Source organism: Urocitellus parryii, chromosome 10 (assembly GCF_045843805.1).
Source record: "Urocitellus parryii isolate mUroPar1 chromosome 10, mUroPar1.hap1, whole genome shotgun sequence".
Taxonomy (NCBI): Eukaryota; Metazoa; Chordata; class Mammalia; order Rodentia; family Sciuridae; genus Urocitellus; species Urocitellus parryii.
The window spans coordinates 98,673,247-98,690,423 of record NC_135540.1 but is presented as its reverse complement, the minus strand read 5'-3'; the positions used below and the strand labels follow the sequence as shown (position 1 = coordinate 98,690,423).

Below are 17,177 nucleotides of genomic sequence, written 5' to 3'. Positions count from 1 at the left end.
ATTGTCCTCATTGCAGCTCCTATTCTCTTCATTCCTTCTATTCCATTCTTCCTACTTTCCCTCCATGGTGACATCTGAACATTTTATTCTCCCACTTTTGGGAGACATGGCAAAATGTTATAGAAATCAAAGAGATGTTTTCTGTTTTCTTATTGTATATAAGGTCATTAAGGATTTTATAATAAAAGTAAGTTGTGCTTTGATAGTGAGAATTAATGAGTTCTGCAAATGTACTGAGACATTTACTGTGGGAAAACACAAATGAACACTATCTCTCCCCAAGCACATCAAGTCTAGTGAAAACACCCAGACACAAAATATGGATCATTCTATTAAAGATACATAATCACTAAAATGGGAGCCTACTGTGGTCTGGGTGTCTCCCTATTATTCATATGTTCAAGTTTACTACCAAGTGTGGTGGTATTGGGAGGTGGAACATCGGGCACTGACCTGGTCACAAGGGCAGAGTCTTCATGAATGGGACTTATGAAGACGCTTGAGACAGCCTGTTTCTCTTACATCTTGTGAGGCAACAAAGAGTGAGACCTCCCTAAACTCTGAGTCTGCTGGTGCATTGACCTTGTACTTCATAGTCCCAAGAATTATGAAAAATAAACATACATTGTTTGTGAATTAGCCAGGCTGAGGTATTTTTTTTATTGCAGCCCAAATAAACTGACACAGAGACTTTTGTGTTATTAAATCTCCAAACTGAAAACAAGTCAGGAAATATGGCTAGTTAATAGGTTTTATTTTTTGTGGTTCCTTTTTGCTCTTATAAAACCAATGTCTTCAGATATTTATTTTTCCTGCTGGTATGAAATTGGAAAAATTTGAACTTAACTATGAATTTTCATTGAATGGCAAATTATTCAACAAAAAGTCATTAACAATGTTTTTGGTCCTTGTAAATGAGGCAGAATCCCCACCCTCATGAATATTGTCTTCAATCCAAAGAGGGTTATAAAAAGGTCAAAAACATATGAGATACCTTTAGAGAGTAATATATGTTGCAAAGAAAATAAAACAGGTAAGAGATTTCAGGGTAGGGAGGTTTCTCTAATAATGGATTCTGTCTCATCCATTCAGGTCTAAAACCTGAATGAAGTCATGATTAAAAAGCTTATCTTCAGAAAAATGCTTTGGTGCTGAAGTCTTGTATTATTTCACAGCTCATTACTTGCATTGAGTTATTTATTGTTGTGGCTTTCAAGTGAGGAAGAAGGGCAACTAAATTCCTCAGGCGATTCTTTTGCCTTTCCTCCAGTTGGAGATTTACTGCTCACCTGAGTAAGAAGTGTCATTGATGTGCTTCTCAGCAATGATTCTTTGTGTACTCTTTCTAAGGAATTTTAGTCTGTTGCACAAACTTATCCTCTTGGAATAATTACAAAAGTTGCCATTGCAAGAATATGTAGCCATTTTTCTCCTAAAGGTTTTCATAGTGATTACAACAAATGAGTGAATTTTCCCTTCTAAAATATACAAAACCTGATCCAGACTTGGTGGTGCATAGCTATAATCCTATGGACTTGGGAGGCAGAGGCAGTAGGATTGCAAATTCCAGGTCAATCTCTGCAACGTGAGACCTTTTACAAAAAAATATAAAATGGTCATGGATGTGTATCAGCAGGGGACCACCCTTGGGTTAAATGCCCAGTACCTCAAAATAAATAAAATTCATAAAGTGTGATTATAAAATGTTCTTAACAAACACACCACAGTTATACCAAATGAATTAAACAATTCAAATGACTTTGCCTAAGGTCTGCATTTAATGATAAGCGTTCTAACACTGTTGTGTAATGTTAATACATGTTTAGAAGGATATGCTTTGTCCATGATCCCCATGTGCCCTCTAAATGACTTCTGAATCTTTCTGATTTATTCGTGATTTTTTTTTTTTTGAGATAGCTTAATGTACTTAAAGGCTAGAAGGCAAACTATGTAATGAGCTGGGGAATATCCATCACTATCCACTCTGAATTTAAAATATGATAAGCCTTAATTTCTCGAATGGTTCACATATTGTTGAAAACATAATTTATCATAAAGCACACAGAAATTTACTGGCAGAAGTAGAATGTAAATTTCCAGTGTCCATATCTTATTTAGGTTCAAGTGCTCTATAAAGGATAAATAAATTAGTTAATATTTAGTTTCTGATAAGGATAGTGCTGATTAAATTTACTTCAAAAAATTTTAGATTATTTTAATCTGTACAAGTTAAAATCATCAGGTGATTTTTTTTCCCTCCTGGATTGAGGCATTGTGATGGCAACATAAAGTTCCATAAGATAAATACAGGACCAGCCTTATTTTCTTCCATCTTATAACAAAATTTTAGATCAGGAAAAAAAAATTTAAGGCAGAAAACAGAAATGAGTTAAAATTGTTGGGCCTTAAAGTGATGTTCTCATATCTGCTCTAAATTTAATAAAATTCATTGTACCTTTATCATTCAACTTAGGGTTGCAATACATTTAAGCTTTTATCTGTATAACCAAATAAAATGGAAATCAACCTCGTTTTAAAGACAAAAAAATATTGTGACCAGATGTCATCATTTATAATAAAATATCAAATACATAAATGTTCAAGAAAATCAAATCTGGTTATTGTTTATCATTGAGGAGCTGTGAGTGTTAGTTAAAGTCAATTAGACTTTCAATTAGTGGGCAACAGAGACACACCAGCCATTTTTAGAAAGCTTAAGGCATTTGTATTCATTAGAGAATTAAGATGGACCCTCAGTTAGTTCAAGCCACCACTCTTCTGTTCTTAAAAATTCAGCTATGTAGTAGCCTTGTTAGTTAAGCTGTATCAGGGGTCAAGTTTGAAGACTGCAGTGTACAAGAGTAGTTCTTTACAGATATCACTTTGAGTTTATCAGATATGATTTGTGCTTATTAAGTGATGACACCTGTGAAGATGCCCCACTGGACTATGATGTCAAGTGAAAGTAAAAATAAGACTGCATCTTGAACACTTATATAAGCCAGGCACCTTTTTACATTGATTGTCTTATCACTATATTATAGATAAAGTACAGAGAAGTTAAGTAACTTGTCCAATATCACATAGCTGGACAAGAAGCAGAGTCCAGGTACAACTTCCATGGATGCATTTCTAAATCCCACACTCTGATTGTAGCTATTAATCTTTGTGCTAACACATCCTTGCAATTATATTTAAACAATCATGGCTAGGTGTTTTTTAAGAAGGCTAAATGAATCTTCAAGTTATCTCAAAACCCATTAAATCTTAGATGTTAGACTACATTTTAATGTTGTGTCTTTAACAAATTTGGAAATTATTTAACCTTTAATATAAATTTCATTGAAAGCTTTTTTACAAACAATGCTCTATTGGGGAGGACATAATTGTTGAGAATGTATTTAGATTTTTTTTTTAACTATGGACCTTATACTTTTTTAGCTGCAAAACTAAGATAAGTAATAGCTTTGTGAAACTTAGATACGTTAATAACTTGGTGCATGTGATTCACTGGTATCAGTTGACAGGCACAGTTTTTTGTTTTTGTTTTTTCAAGATAAAGCAGCCTGTTGTAAACAGGTTCCTGAGTTTGCTTATCAGTTCTTACAGGTTGTACTTTATTTTTGTTGTTTGTCTTTCTTTTTTTTTTTAATGGAAGCTTTTGGGTTTCCCATATAGAGATCATGTCATCTACAAACAGAGATGATTTCACTTCCTCACTTCCAATTTGGAGAGCTCTTATTTCGTTTTTGTTGACCGACATAATACCTCAAGTGTACTGTGCTGCCTGGAAGTGGTAAAAGTGGGCATGCCATGCTTGCCTGGTTCCTGATCTTAAAGGAAAAGCTCTCACATTTTCATGGTTGACAATGATGTTCGCTAAGGGCTTTTCATATGTGGCTTTTACTATATTTAAGTAGGTTTCTTTTATTCCTTGTTTGTTGTTTCTCTCATGAAAAAGTGCTGAATTTTGTCAGAATTTTTTTACTCATCTTTTGAAACAATTGTGTGACATATTCTATTCTGCTAACACAGCATATCACATTTATTGATTTTTAAATATTGAATTATATCATTTTATGTTAACTATATCATTTTAAATGTTAAACTCTATCATTTAATCCCAGAGATAATCATGTGTGCTAATAATTGTATGATCCGTTCAATACGCTGTTAGGTTTGATTTGCTGGTATTTCATTGAGGAATTATGCATCTGTATTTTTCATATGGCCTGTGGTTTTCTTTTTGGAGGTGTCTTTGGCTTTTGTATCAAGGTAGTAATGCTATCCTCATAAAATGTATTTAGAAGTGTTTCCTCGTCTTCAAGTTTTCAGGCGAGTTTGAGAAGAATTGGTGATAATTCTCCTTTAAATGTTTTCTGTAATTCACCAGTGAAGCCATCAGTTCCTGGGCTTTTTGAGAAGTTTTTGATTGCTGGTTTAATCTCTATTCTAGTCCATTAAGATCTTCTTTGTTTCATCATTTCATCTTGGAACAAATTATTTAGGATATTGTTGGAGAACACTGTTGAAGTTGACCATATTTTTTATTTTTCCTTTTTTTCTCATTTCACCATTTATAAACTAAATAAAAACAAGAAAGGGCAGAACAGAAATGCTTATCCTCAATGAAATTCCCTGATTTAAAATTTCAATTAATAAATGGAAGAATATTTAATAATCACAAAGATTATTAGCCGGGCGCAGTGGCCCATGCCTGTAATCCCAGTGACTCTGGAGGCTGAGGCAAGAGGATCAGGAGTTCAAAGCCACCCTCAGCAAAAAGCAAGGCACTAAGCAACTCAGTGAGACCCTGTCTCTAAATAAAAACAAAATAGCGCTGGGGATGTGGCTCAGTTGTTAAGTGCCCCTGAGTTCAATCCCCAGTTAAAAAAAAAAAAATTATTAGCAGCTAAAATAGCTTTCCATTTTAAAAAAAAGAGACATAATTCTTGTTGCATGGAGCAGGGGGAGGTTCAGAGCATTGCTAATGAATTCAGAGAATCATTTGATGACATAAAAAATACTTCTTTGCACTCAAGAGGGTGATGGCTTCAGAAAGCATCTAAATGTGTGTGTGTGTGTGTGTGTGTGTGTGTGTGTCTGTCTGTCTGTGTCTGTGTCTGTGTAGAGAGATTTTTTCTCTCTGGCATCTCTTTCTTGGCATATCCTGTTTGGCCTTACCCCTACGAGAACTTCCTGGAAAGCAGATAGTTTTGCTTTGATCCAGAAATACTTTTGATTGATTACTAGGTCATGCTTTAAACCCAGAACAAATGCCAGAGCTAAGCACACTATGTGAAAGTGTTCAGTCTTTGAATAAATGACGGATGTTTTTGGTTTGTTAGCGTGATGCAAAGTCTTCAAGTTGTGATTCAGACTCTTTGACTCAAAAGTCCAATAATGTTGATTTTGGGCCAGAACTTGGAGTAGCTGGGAAAATATCAAGAAAAACAACTTTTATCAAAAGGCAAATTAGTTTTTGAAGCGGGTGTTAATTGGCAGCCTAGGTGTTTCATTATGAAGCTGAATTTTTAACAGTTGTTACTTGGTTACTATGAAAACAGCAGCCAGAGGAAAACTCTGCAGTGTAAAGGTTATGTCTCCATCTCGCCCAATCCCTCTGCCAAGGTGTCAATAACGTGAGTCCCGTTTTAAAACACTTACATGCAGCCTAGAAACTATGTCTGTGTTGGCTGTTTATTTAAACTTTATTTCTGGATTACAGGCATATTTTATAGTGAATAGGTTCAGAGATGATCACTTTCAAACTGCAGGTGTTATATTTTTCTATTTTGCAAATCTCTGGATTTGAATGAAATTCAATACCTTATTGGGAGAACTGTGTTTTCTTTGTAACCTACAGCATAAAGCAAACCACAGGAGATATGTAAGTTTTAACTATAGATATGATTCTTTGGGATGAAGCAAGGAGAAATGTGGTGCTTGTCTTTCCATATGGATGAACCCACTGCTGATTAAAACAAAAAACAAAAAACACCTGAGGTCCATTGGTGTAGTGAAATCAAACTATTTATTCCCCTCCCTAATAGTAAACAGCATGAAGAAAATTTGTCTCCATACATCCATAACCCTGGGATTATGTATATTTTGATATTTTCTCCATTCTGACATTTTACTAGCTGACTAATGAAAAAAAAAAAAGAAAGAAAGAAGAAAAGAAAGGTGTTTGTTCCGTGAGTCTTTAACCTCTAGGAAGGAATTCCTATACTGTCATGTCTATAGTCATCCTTTCCATCTCGGTTGTGGTCAGTCTCCAGTTTTATGGTGATCTTTAGGGGAAAAAAAATTATCTGTTTGGATTACTTGTAAACAGTTCCCCCAGCCAGATCATTTAATTATGTGATCACAGTGTTATTGAAACCTGTGATGTTGATTTTGTGGAGCAAGTATGACTCTATTTGTTGTCCTTCAAAGCAAGAAACAGGTTTTTCTCTTGTCTTGCAAAGTCTCAGAGAGGGTTTTACAGAAAAAAAAAATAATGAATGCTTCTACTGCAGCATGTCACAGGGGAGGCTGGGACAATAGTGAGCTCATGCGCACCGCTGATCCTTGCTTGCTGGGCAGCATGTTCACCTGGATTTCTGACAGCTATGTGGGTTCACTAGAGACCTCTGTCATTCTGTCCCTCCTCTCATAGGCAATGGTCGAGACAGTTAACAACCTCCTTCAGCCACAAGCTTTGAATGCTTGGAGAGACCTGACTACAAGTGATCAACTACGTGCAGCCACCATGCTGCTTGACACCGTGGAGGAGAGTGCCTTTGTGCTGGCTGATAACCTTTTGAAGACTGACATTGTCAGGGAGAACACAGACAATATTCGTAAGTGGCCTTTGTTATACAGAAGGTCCAGAGACCCTTGTATAACAGGAAAGGGAAGAGAAAAATATTATACCAGGCACCCCATATAAATGACAATTTATTTCAATAGAGATAAGTTGTTCTTGCACTCAGATGAAAAGAGTGTCAACCTTTCAGGTTAATCAGGTTGAAAGTCCTGTATGTTAAACTCTTAGGACATTCTGAGATGGGATATATGGGATGTATCATTCTAGGATGGCTTACAGGGAGGTCTGTTCATTTTCAGAATTTTTACGTATGTATTTATCTATGCATGCTTTGTAATATTTAGTATTTTTTCTCCTAATGCACAAGTATAGGTCATTTCTACATGTGAATTAGATACTCTAAAAAGTCATGTGATTAAAGATGATAAACTGATAATTATATTATCTGGCTTATAAAGAGTATACATCTGTTTTTATTGTGGTTTCAGACATAACTGATGATTTTATATCAGGACATTTGATAAATCTGTTTTATATTTATTAATTTTAAAGAGAGATCAATAATGATTTGACATGACAGTTCCAATATGAGGATTTTTATTTAATTCATAAAGCAAAGATAGTATTTTGAAAATTAACCAAAGGCCAATGACAAAGTAATAAGATTTAGGTTTGAATTTTAAAATTTAGACTAATATATTATGGATACATTTGTAGTATTTACATGATTTTCAAGTTTTTATTTGCTTTATGTTGAAAAAAAATGAAATCACTGATAATATATTTTCTTAAAGATTGAACTTCTTTAATATGAAAAATAGAACAAGAACTCCAGTGTTTTGATTATAGAAATATTCTTGTAACTTTGTCATGTTTCTCAATGTATGTTGGTTATCTCTTTGTTATTAACAGAACTAGAAGTTGCAAGGCTGAGCACAGAAGGAAACTTAGAAGACCTAAAATTTCCAGAAAATATGGCCCATGGAAGCACTATCCAGCTTTCTGCAAATACTTTAAAGCAGAACGGCCGCAATGGTAAATTAGAGTTTATTTTTTTATGCTTAATAGTATTGAACTTGCATCAATTCATTGCTTCTTGGCTTGGAATATAAGATCCACTATCTGAGACATCTCTCTCTCCCTTATATCTTTCTCATTCTCCTGCTTTCCTTCTTCTTCTTATCTACTGTACCATCAATATGACAATACTATTTATTCTGCAGAATTCTCTTGTCAGATTTGGAAATTCTTCCATTGCTTTTCAGTTGTGAGAAACTTGAATATGAGGAAAATTATGAGCCCCAAAACCCAGATGATATGATTATTCTTCAACAGATTTATCTTTGTAAAATTTTCCATTTAATTTTACTTATAATTTTTAAAGTACATATAGTTTTTTCATTCAGTATCTTTTTGAGAATTTCTATACTTTTTCTTTGCAAAGCATCAGAAAATTTAAATGTAAAGAGATACTTAGGAGCAAATGGAACTGGTTTATATAGGTCAGCCTAGCTTACTGCTAGATTGAATTCACTGAAAAAAAAAAACCTAAAATTCAATAAATAAGTAATTTTATAGAGAAAGTACATCCCAATTTTTACCAATCTTAAAATTTTAAAATCATGTTTTTGCTAAGACAGGGAGATCTTTTAACCTGTGATATAACAGGGGGTGAGGGGAAGGGTGACTTCAGGCCATAGCAACGTATTGTGGGGTGAATGGTTTTTAAAAAATAGATCATGTTAAACATTGTCAAGAAAAATTATATTTATTGTCATCAGAATAAAATGCTTTATTAGTGCTAGAAGTCTTAGAAGACCGAACTAATATATTACTATTATGTTGCTCATTGGACTAAAGAGATTTTTTGAAGCGACAATAAGATTGTATACAATCAAGTTTAATTCCTGAGTAATTCCTGAGTTATCCTGTAACTGTTTTCTCCGCTTTTGCTCCTGTCCTCAATAATCATTTTCTGTTGAGAAGGGGTCCTTCCAGAAACAGAAATCTGACCAGTTCATCTTGGGTAACACTTAGAATGAAATCACGTGACTTTACTGGACCCACCACATGCTTCTTGGTCCACTTCTTCCCTACCTCATTTGTCCCAGCTCATGCCTATCTTAGCATACCCTCTGTGATCCAAGTAAACCCAGTCTTATTCTTGTTTCTCACACATACTGCTCAGGCTCCTACATCAGGTTTTTGTGCGGGTTCTTTTCTTTCTTCTTAAAATGTAATTTTTTTGTGATAGCAGCCTCTCCATCATTCACTTCTTAAAAAAATCTTACCTCTTTAGGGAAAATCCTCCTCATGTCCTCTAAGGTAGATCACTCTTTCTCAATCACTCTTTTCCCATTAGCCATGTTTATGCCAATGCTTCTCCATAGCATTTGTTCTTTTGCCATTATAAGAAATTATATTAGTATTAATATTATTTTTTTACTGCCTGCTTAATGTCTGACTCTCCCTCTAGGCAGTAAACTCCATGAGAACAGGGACTTCATTTGTTCTTATTACTGACATAATCCTACTACTTTAAACAATGCCTGGCACTTTAGTGTGCTCACCAAGGACACATTGAATAAATGTGTGAACCTTCAGACACAAAGCAAATGAGGACTGAAATATGTCTGCAGTAGTCATAATTAGATGCGATGGTAACTGGACATCAAAACATAAGTGAAAATTGGGATGAATTATCAATTGATCATAAGATAATTAAAATAAAAATTTATAATATTAAGCTTTTGCCTTTCAAAAATCGGCACTTATAAAATCTAAAGGGAAAGAGCTAAAATTATTCTGTTGTAAGAGATAGCAAATTCTTAGTGAATTACTAGTATTTATATAGTACTATGTTGACATATAAAGATTAAATAAGATCTCCTTCCTTGTGTAGCTCTCATTATAATCTCTTTGCTGGGTTATTGAAAGGAAAAAGAGTCCTGTGATATATGTCTCAGAAAACAGGCTGACAGCAGCCTGTACCACAGCACAGAATCTACTATGAGATGTCTCTGCTGCCACATTTTGGGAACAGTAACAGAACTGCTGCTGCTGCTGTTGCTGCTATTTCTGCTCTTCCTCCTGCTTTTTGTATCACTAGCTCTTCATCTACAGAATGAGAATACAGCATCTGTTTAGATGCAGCTAGCTGAGAGGTGCCCAGAACAACCTGTTTGCAAGGCAAGACAGGAAGGCAAATATATGTAAATTTTGCATCTATAAATCCCTAAGCATAACACATTTCTCAAACATGGGAGTACAGATTAGATGTTAGACAGCCACCCCTCTTTATATTATAGAGGGTTTTTTTTCTTTTTTTGGTCTGTCATTCCATTCAACTGAATTCTCTCTCTTTCTCTACTTAACTCAAAGATTCAGAAATGGGGACTGTGATTTCCTCATCTCTGTAGCCACAGTGGTTGGACAGTGCCTGTCTCTTGGTGAACTGGTATGCCTGTATTCTGGAAGTAACACACAGGACTTGAGTCCCTGCCCCTTTTCCCCATCCAAGGAAATGATACCTAAAAGTATAGGTAAAGTTTTGGTATCCTTAAAAAAAATTGCAATTGAGATATAAATAGCAAATTAGCATGTAATAAAATACACAAACTTTTAGTGTTTAGCTTAAGGAATTTGACCATCGTATATAACTCTGTAAAGTCACATAAAACAAAAAAATAAATTTCTTTCTATTACCCAAAATATTCCCTGGTGTTTCTTACCACTCTTTTTATTTTCTGTGCCTACCTAATGAACCTTTCTTCTCATTATTATTTTACAGACACAATTGTCCTATTCTTAGATTTCATATAATCACATATTTTATACATATGTACTGTTTCCTCTCTGGATTCTGTAACTCAATAAGATATTTTTGACATTTTTGTCATTATGTCCTATAGTTTGTTCTTTTTGTCGGGGGTAGTACTGGGGATTGAACTCAGGAGCACTCAACCACTGAGCCACATCCCCAGCCCAGTTTTGTATTTTATTTAGAGGCAGGGTCTCACTGAATTGCTTAGTGCCTTGCTTTTTGCTGAGACTGGCTTTGAACCCAAGATCCTTTGCCTCAGCCTCCCAAGCTGCTAGGATTACAGGCATGTGCTACTGCGCCTGACTCTTATAGTTTGTTCATTATTGATGCATAGTAGATTCTATTATCATATGGGGCTCTTATGAATAAGAATTCTGTATTAAAGTTTCCTTATACAAATTTTCTTCTTTGTGGATATATGCTTTCACTTACTAGGAAGAGAATATATATGTTGACCTTTAAAAGAAATTGCCATTTTTCTTAGTAATCAAACATTTTAACACACCTAGCAGCAATGTACAAGATTTCCAATTGCTCCACATCCTTACTAACATTATTGTGGTGAATCTCTATTAAAAATTCTAGTTGGAAAGAAATGCTACCTCAAAATTTTAATTTCTATTTCCCTAATTACCAATGACACAGATCATTTTTCATATGTATCCTGGTCTTTCACTTATGTTTTAAGAATTTATTTATGACTTTTTCCATTTTAAAATGTTCTTTATTATTTAATTGTTGACTAGCAGAAATACTTTATAATTACATGAGTCCTATCTTTTTACTTCATTTGTGCTTTGCTTTTCATTTTCTTGATATGTTTTGATAGATTCAAATTTTAAAATTTGATACAGTTCCGTTTACCATTTTGTGATTTTTGTCATTTTTAATCCAATCTAAGTCATTTTCCCTTTCTCAAAGTTAAAATGTATCATTCTATATTTTGTTTTAGAGGCTTTATGGTCATGCTCTTATGCTTAGGTCTATAATCCATCTAAAATTCAGTTTTGAATATGGAGTAAAATAGAATTGAGTTCATTTTTTAAAAATACGGATATGTAGTTATTTGTGTAGAATTTGACTTTCCTTTTCTCGTGAATGATTTGGAATTTTGGTGCTTGATTTTTTAAATTGTTTGTAAAGATTTGATTGGTGTCTAATTAGAATTAATTTAAATACAATGTACAAACTGATCAGTGTTTTTTTTCCCAACATGTACACATTTCCATTTACTTCAGGAGAGATCAGAGTGGCCTTTGTCCTTTATAACAACTTGGGTCCTTATTTGTCCACGGAGAATGCCAGTATGAAGTTGGGCACAGAAGCTATGTCTACAAATCATTCCGTTATTGTCAATTCACCTGTTATTACAGCAGCAATAAACAAAGAGTTCAGTAATAAGGTTTATTTGGCTGATCCTGTGGTGTTTACTGTTAAACATATCAAGGTAAGAATGTTAAGATTAATTATCCACATTTTCCATGTTCAATATAACTTGAATATTAAATTAATTTTCTATTAATATCTTTCTATTATTTAACATATTACAATTCATTATCAGCAAGATATGGTAGTGCTGTTTTTTTGTTGGGGGAGAATAAGTAGATCATAGCTACTCTTTCGAGAAAAACAGAAGATAATGTTTGTGTAAGATGATGGATATGTTTTGTGTTCTCTACAATAGTAATCTTTTTACTATTATGTGAATTCAATAACATCATATTGTATACCTTAAATGTACAATATAAGATTTTTTTAAAATGAGCTGGCCATACATTAAAAGAAACTGTAGAGCCATATGATGTTGTAAGTAATTATGTCTTTGTGTAAAGATAGTTTTGCGCATATAAAAAAAAATTGTAGTTGTAAATTCAACAAATATTTCTAAAGAACATCCTTTCAGAAGTTTATTGTTCCTAGCAATTTATTTCTTTACTATGAAACTGACATTAATTGATATGATTCAGAAATATTGATATTAATATTATTAATAATAATCATTTAAAGAACATTTAACCTCTAATAAGATAGAATAAACCACAGACATTCAATTTTTCTTAGAACTGATGAGTCCCACTTCATATGAAAACATTGTTTGATATCACTACAAGAATTGGAATGGAGTATGAGACTGTGTAATATATGAATAAAATGCTTACCTAATTTATATGATCATCAGGTAGTTATTACCTTTTTTGACTTTTTTTTTTTTTTTTTGCCATAGCAGTCAGAGGAAAATTTCAACCCTAACTGTTCATTTTGGAGCTACTCCAAGCGCACAATGACAGGTTATTGGTCAACTCAAGGCTGTCGGCTTCTGACAACAAACAAGACACATACTACTTGCTCTTGTAACCACCTAACCAATTTTGCAGTACTTATGGCACATGTGGAAGTTAAGGTAAGATATATGTCTTGCAACACAAATTCTTTAGCATGCAATAAGTTTTCTAACTATAAAAAATCCTAAGTATATGAGCCAGTCTCACTTCAGTATCTCTCCACTTTTATGGTAATTCTGTCCATAAACTCTTTTTCTTTTTAATTTTTTTAATTCAATTGTGAGGATTGAACCCAGGGCTCCCACATGCTAGGCAAACACTCTGCTTACTGAGCTACATTCTCAGTTTTTCCAGAAACTCTGGCATTCAGGCCATATCCTACTAGATGTTTCAAAGAACTAGTTCTCTTTTCCTATTACTAATATAATTCATAAAATTGAAATGTGCTTAATAAATGTTCTCTAGTCTCCTGATTTTCATTTTGTGTAATAAAACAAAGAAGCATATGTTCACAAACAGGTCAAGATAAGACCCGAGGTCCAGAGATTAACAGAGTTGTTTTAGGAAGCTGGGATTGGATAGCTTGTAGAGTAAAAGGCTATGCATAGGATTTAGTTCTGTTAAAGTGCCTCCCGGGAAAGCAACTAATGAGCATAATATATACAGAGCATGGTAATACAGAAGGATTGTCAAATTCTAACAGTGAAATGGGTTATGCTTATTCAAGATGATGCTAACCTTAGGAAAAATCTAGATGACAGGTAGTTTCCACAGTCAGACACGTGGTTAAGGGCTATATCAATTTCTTCCTCAGATGAGTGGTTTTCATATATGGAGACCGATCAGAGATGGAGACTGTAAGCTTGTAAGGAAAAGAATGGCTAAAAGGGTTTGAGGGTATCAAACCAAACAGGAGAACTGTAAAGGGAAGAGATGTAGTACAAAAAGCACAAAACAGTTCAGTGCCTCAGTGGTAGGTAAAATTAATTTTGAAACATTCAGCTTACGGAAATTTACATTGTTGGAAACTTCTGTTTTTGTTCTAAGCAAGATACTTCAAGAGTAATCGAGAATGCTAATACCTTGCTTCCGTCATTAGAATAGTTTAGGAACTAGGGTTGACGTGGATCCCAGTATAAGTGCAACCAATAATTAGAGCTGAAAGAAAGCTAGATTATATAAATTGTGTGACATAATAAATGGACAGTTTTCTAGGGTTTCAAATAAGATGGCCATTGAGAAGCATACTTTTTTTTTTCTGAAACATTTAAAGAATCATAGACTAAACAATTACACTTAAAATCTGAAAATGTAGCTTACTTTATTTTCTAAAAAAATTTTTAATGAATTAAATATAGTTTAAAATATATCAGTTATGATTTTTTAAAATTATTAGTCTTATGTAAATTATAAAAGGTGGCCATTAGAACTGCCATTGATATTTTTCTTTGGGTAGGGTAAAATAAAGCATGAGAATTTTATGCAAAATTTTAAGCTTCAATTTTCATAGCATCTTACAGTATACTATCATTGTCCTAATTATTTGGTATACATTGCATTATAGAAGGAAAATGACTTCTTAAAACCTTGGATTGGCTTTGCAAAGATGACAGTCTTTTATGCAGTTAACAAAATTTTCATTATATAAGTTAAGGTTACTTAGCTGTTCAACTGTAGTAAATGATATTTTCAAGGCATTTGTCATTATAGATTGAATGAAATATGAAATAACATGCATTTTTAATCATACTTGTCAGGTTAGCATGTATTTGTTTAAAATGTATTTCTTAGAGTATAATAATTTGAAAAACAAGATAAATGTTGCCCTCAAGAGATTGACAGGGTTGTTTTTGTTTTGTTTTGTTTTGTTTTGTTATGAGACATAGGCAAATAGCTACATCATAATAAGGTAACCATAAGAATGAAGTTTGTACAATCTACTGTGAGGAAATTGAATATGTAAAGTCAGGAAATTTTTTAGATTGTGGGTGATGATTTACAAAATGTGTAATAAGAGATTAATGAATTAGCCAGAAAAGTTGTGAAGGCTATTTCAATCAGAGACAACAGTATGAATGGAAACTGAAGATGTTACATATCATGGTGTGGAGAGCATGGTACAAAGACTTTAGGGTTAATGTACCATAGGTACAGTGTGGATAGCTAGCAGTTGGTGATGAACTGAAGAGTTGGGCAGGACTGTGGCATAAAAGGCCTCAAATAGAAACCCAAATGGGCCCGACATCTGTAAATTCAGAGTAGGAGTCTGAATTGATGCTCACATATCACATGTATGGTATGTCTAAACATTATAAGTACTAAATGGAGCTCTAAAAGACGAAATATATCCTGATCTAACACAACATAACTTTATATTGACTGAAGACACAATCTGAATTTAGAATTCTCAGAATCTCCCAAGTTCTGCTTCTGAGCATTGCCATGTATGGCAAGCCTCTGGCTCCCACTCAGTGGTTCTCCCTGCCTCCTCAAAAGTATGATGCCCCGGCAAGGGCTGTCTTTCCAGGGTCTCAGAGTATACTGGTGGTGTGAGTCTTTGCTGTTATTTTACAGGCAATTAAGAAACAATATTTAGCTAGATGTGGTGGCACACAGCTGGCAAACAGTCAGAGGCTGAGGCAGGAGAACTGAAAATTTGAGGCCAACCTCCATAATTTAATGAGACTGTTTCAAAATAAAAATGATTGGTGATGTGCTCAGTGGCAGTGCACCACAGGGTTCAATCTTTGTTGTCACAAAGGCAAAAAATAAGGAAGGAAGGAAGGAAGGAAGGAAGGAAGGAAGGAAGGAAGGAAGGAAGGAAGGAAAGGAGGGAGGAAGACAGAAAGGGAGGGAGGGAACAATTACTAGATTTCTAAACAAAAATAGCACTGACTTACTTTGTACTTTCCATAGATTATACCCAATACTCTGTGGATGATGGATGTGAAAACTATTAGATTGCCTCTGTTGTGACAGTTATTTCACTAGTATTGGTAAAGGAAGTCCTAAACTAAGGTTGTCATGGTGGCCATGAAGAGGATTTATATTTAAAAGATAGGTAGGACATAAAAATACAAAATCTATATAATCCTTGATTTATAGAGTGTGATAGATGAGCTAGCAACAAGAAGCTACATACTTGTGAATTCCCATCACCCTGATATCAGTGAAAAGAGAGGAAATATTAATGTTCAACACACTTTAAAAATTGAAAACTGTGACAAAGTTGTTATTTACCTTACGTCACTGACACAAATCAGTTCATCCAAAAAATTTTTTGTTGTTGTCTAGAATTTAGAAAGAGAGGGTGTGGGCACCCCAGAGGGAAACCACATACACATCCATTTAGCAACATAAAAGCAAAATTATCTCAGCTGTGTCAGCGGAGTTCAAATGATATTCTTCAAAGGGATATAAACCTCCTTTTGTCAAAACATCACAAATTGATTTAGTTTAGCAAGATTGACTATACTGACAAATGATAGACTTAAATTTGGAATGTGTTCATCTGGTTCTAGAATTCTATATTTCAACTTACAGAATAAACTCAGGAAAAAAAATGGATCAAATTTGAGGCAACAGCCAAATACCTTTTTTCTTTTTTTTTTTGGTAAAGCTCATTGCATATTAACTGCTCCCCCAACCCATTATAGAAGAATCATGACCTTGACCACTATTGTGTGTCAACAAGACGTAAAACAAATGGAAATCAATATTTTCCTATATCGGTCAATCGCACAGTATAAAATGAGTCTTAAATTTCTTATATCACAATCTCTTTTGATTGCCTGAGTCAGTCCCATTTTGTTGTCCCCATAACTTAGTTTTTTCACTTTAATGATCAAAAACAAAAAAACAGGAAATAAGGAGACTGATCATCACTAGAAATCTAAAATGAAACACACCAACCAAATTTACATTAGACTAATGTCTAAAATAGACATTTAAATTATTCACACATAATGAGAAATGCAGCAGCCAGTTGGAACAGATACTTATATCTACTAGTTGTCACTTTCTAAATCCACAGGAGAATCTGTAAAGGAAAAAAAAATGATATTGGAGAATTTTGCTTGATGAATTTAGAAAGAAGTAGCTGAATAATTTTGACATGAAACTGTGGTGCCCTATTGCATTCATCTTCCTGCAGGGCTCTACCTGTGTCTGAATTGCCCTTATCCATCTATCTATCATGTGTGCTATTGCTACTCTTCAATCAGCCCTTCCTTCATTCTTTTATCCACATTTTTGAGCAATA

General features: G+C 34.0%; 1 protein-coding gene across 8 annotated transcripts in view; it reads left to right on the top strand.

The window, feature by feature from the left end:
* Adgrl3 (adhesion G protein-coupled receptor L3) overlaps positions 1–17,177 on the top strand; it is a 479,419-nt gene that overhangs the window by 364,757 nt on the left and 97,485 nt on the right. For all 8 annotated transcript variants that reach the window (XM_077803548.1, XM_077803550.1, XM_026395016.2 and 5 more), the window contains 4 exons: positions 6,662–6,845; positions 7,724–7,846; positions 11,873–12,081; positions 12,859–13,035. In XM_077803548.1, the coding sequence (XP_077659674.1) occupies positions 6,662–6,845; positions 7,724–7,846; positions 11,873–12,081; positions 12,859–13,035 (693 nt within the window). The remainder of the gene's footprint in view (positions 1–6,661; positions 6,846–7,723; positions 7,847–11,872; positions 12,082–12,858; positions 13,036–17,177) is intronic.